Here is a 2388-nt window from a genome sequence, read left to right as displayed (position 1 = left end):
GCTTGTTTACGTTTATTTTTATCTCCAGAGATGAAGAGTTCACGATCAGTTGATTAAAATTTACCTTTATTAACATACGGAACGAACTTATTTAACCATTTTAGTTTGAATGGCCCTCTGTGAGAAAACCAATACTTAAATAGAGAAAGCCACACAAAATCAAAATAAATATGAAAGAGATTTTAAAGTTTTTATGTGATTTTTATTTTTTTAACAAAGTTTTTTAGCCCATTGAATTGAAATTGCCTTGAAAAAAAAAGGAATATATATCTTTTTCAGTAAAAAATAACTTTTTCAAGTAGCCTTTTGACAAATCAATTATTGAATACGAAACTTAAGGTCTTTTTCTGATATAAAATGCAACAAAAACATCAATCCAATGGTTGATTTTGTTATGCTTAGCCATTATAAATTAAAAAATAAAAAGTTAATAGCAAATTTAAATGACTATTAAACTATAACTCTATAGGAAATGACATTTTCTTAATAATAAAATAAGCAATGACATAAAATATCCCAAAAGATTGCAAATTATCTTAAGGTAGTTTACTTACACTACCCAGAATCATACGAGATTCTAAGAATGTGGGAAAACTGTCTCATTCCAGAATCACTTTTGATTCTAAATCATGCTGGATTAGGGCTTACATTTCGAAAGAGTCATATACAGAAAGCATAGGACTGAAATTGAAGGTCGAAGTGGTCTAGGACAACTCGGAGAACTTGTAGCCACCCCTTGTCAACAGGACATAATCTGGTAAAATGACAAGGGGGTTCACAATCATACTTGATACCACCCTTAACATACACATAAAGCTTCATTATAATTCATCAAATTGCTTGGATAGTCATCTGCATGGTTTTCTGAAATTAAAATCAAAGAATCATTTCTATATTTTTTTAGACCCTCTTGTGGTACCTAGAAATGTTAACACCACCACCACGATAAAATTCGTTCCGTCATATTGAAAGCTGAAATTTGAATTCACCTATAAATACGAGAGCTGTCAACTTATTCTAAGAAGTCTGGGCAATAACACGGAGTTTTTCCACTCCATTTAACATTACCCACCTTTGGTGGCATATAATTTGGACAATGTAACCTTCAAGTTTGTTTTTATTTTACTTTTCGGTTTCTCAAAATCAAGTCTTGAGACAGCAAATTGATGTACAAGGGGTAGAATCTACCATGGAAACATCAAAATGGCAGCTGCTTCAGAAGTAACTGCTCTGTTGAAAAGAGGGAAAAGAACAGTTGCGACACATTTTAAAACAGAATTTAAAAGATGTGGCAATAACAAGAGCCTGAATGAGTTTATGAACTATTTGTTTGACCCTAGAAGTAAATCAATTGATGATGTAGATGTATTAGATTGGTGCAGGTGGTTGATAGCGGGTGGTGTAACTTTTGATGAGTTTTCAAAGACAGGTACATATTAAACAACTGTCAAAAAGTGGCATTATGCCTTTTACTGCTATTTTTTTTCAATTAGGACTGTGCTAGTACATGTTACATGTCTTCTAAATTCAATTACATGTACATGTAAAAATCTCATATGAATAAATTCTGTTTTAAACTGGTGGAGTTTCACAGAGGTGACCCCATATGTGTCAAAGTTTCAAGGCATCTATATACCTCAGTCTGGGGTTCTCCAATTTTCCAGCCCTGGAATATTCCTCTTCTAGCCTGGTAACCTAGTGAAAAGCTGTTATTTGCCATATGGTTATAAATCTTGCTGTTGGTCTTAAGTACTTTAGATATTTATAATCTATTACAAAAAAAAACTTCTCCATGTCAAAGACAAATGAGACAATTGAGCCCAAACAAGAAGTTTTTGCTCATTTCTCCCTAGATTAGGCCCTGATGCATGTTATTATGTTGATTTTTGACACATAGCATTTAAACTCCATTTCAGTGAGACGATATGACAATGCCGTAATTTGTGGTCTTGTGTGGACTGCTAACTACAGAGCATACAGATGCAGGACTTGTGGAATATCCCCTTGTATGTCACTGTGTGCTGAATGTTTTCAAGCTGGAAACCATGAAGGACATGACTTCAATATGTTCTGTAGTCAGGCAGGAGGGGCATGTGATTGTGGAGACATCAGTGTTATGAAAAAGGAGGGGTAAGCAATTACAGAAATAAACAATGTGTCTTAAACATTTTGAAAGCTTAATTTGTATCAGATTACACTTTGTAAAACCATTTCCTTTTCGTAAAATTTAAAGTATGTGAAAATGACTTGTTACCATGTTTCACCTGATAATTTTTCATTTTTATCAAGACCATGTTGACATAGATCTGATGTAAAAATCAGCTGTGTACAGTCATGCAAGAAAGGTGTTTGTAACTTTGAAAAATTAAGAATCGGTACGCTTTAAAG

General features: G+C 33.2%; 1 protein-coding gene across 1 annotated transcript in view; it reads left to right on the top strand.

Annotated features, from left to right (window-relative positions):
* Positions 1–974: 974 nt before the first annotated feature.
* The window catches only part of LOC148603398 (E3 ubiquitin-protein ligase ubr3-like), a 42298-nt gene continuing 40884 nt past the window's right edge, over positions 975–2388 (top strand). The window contains exons 1-2 of the mRNA XM_088553603.1: positions 975–1429; positions 1917–2130. Of these exons, the coding sequence (XP_088409729.1) occupies positions 1204–1429; positions 1917–2130 (440 nt within the window). The 5' untranslated portion in view covers positions 975–1203. The remainder of the gene's footprint in view (positions 1430–1916; positions 2131–2388) is intronic.

This window comes from Perna viridis, chromosome 11 (assembly GCF_037379345.1).
Source record: "Perna viridis isolate PV_CMFRI_1.1 ecotype Kerala chromosome 11, ASM3737934v1, whole genome shotgun sequence".
Classification (NCBI taxonomy): Eukaryota; Metazoa; Mollusca; class Bivalvia; order Mytilida; family Mytilidae; genus Perna; species Perna viridis.
Note: the sequence above shows the minus strand (reverse complement) of the source record. Positions and strands in the feature narration are given on the sequence as shown.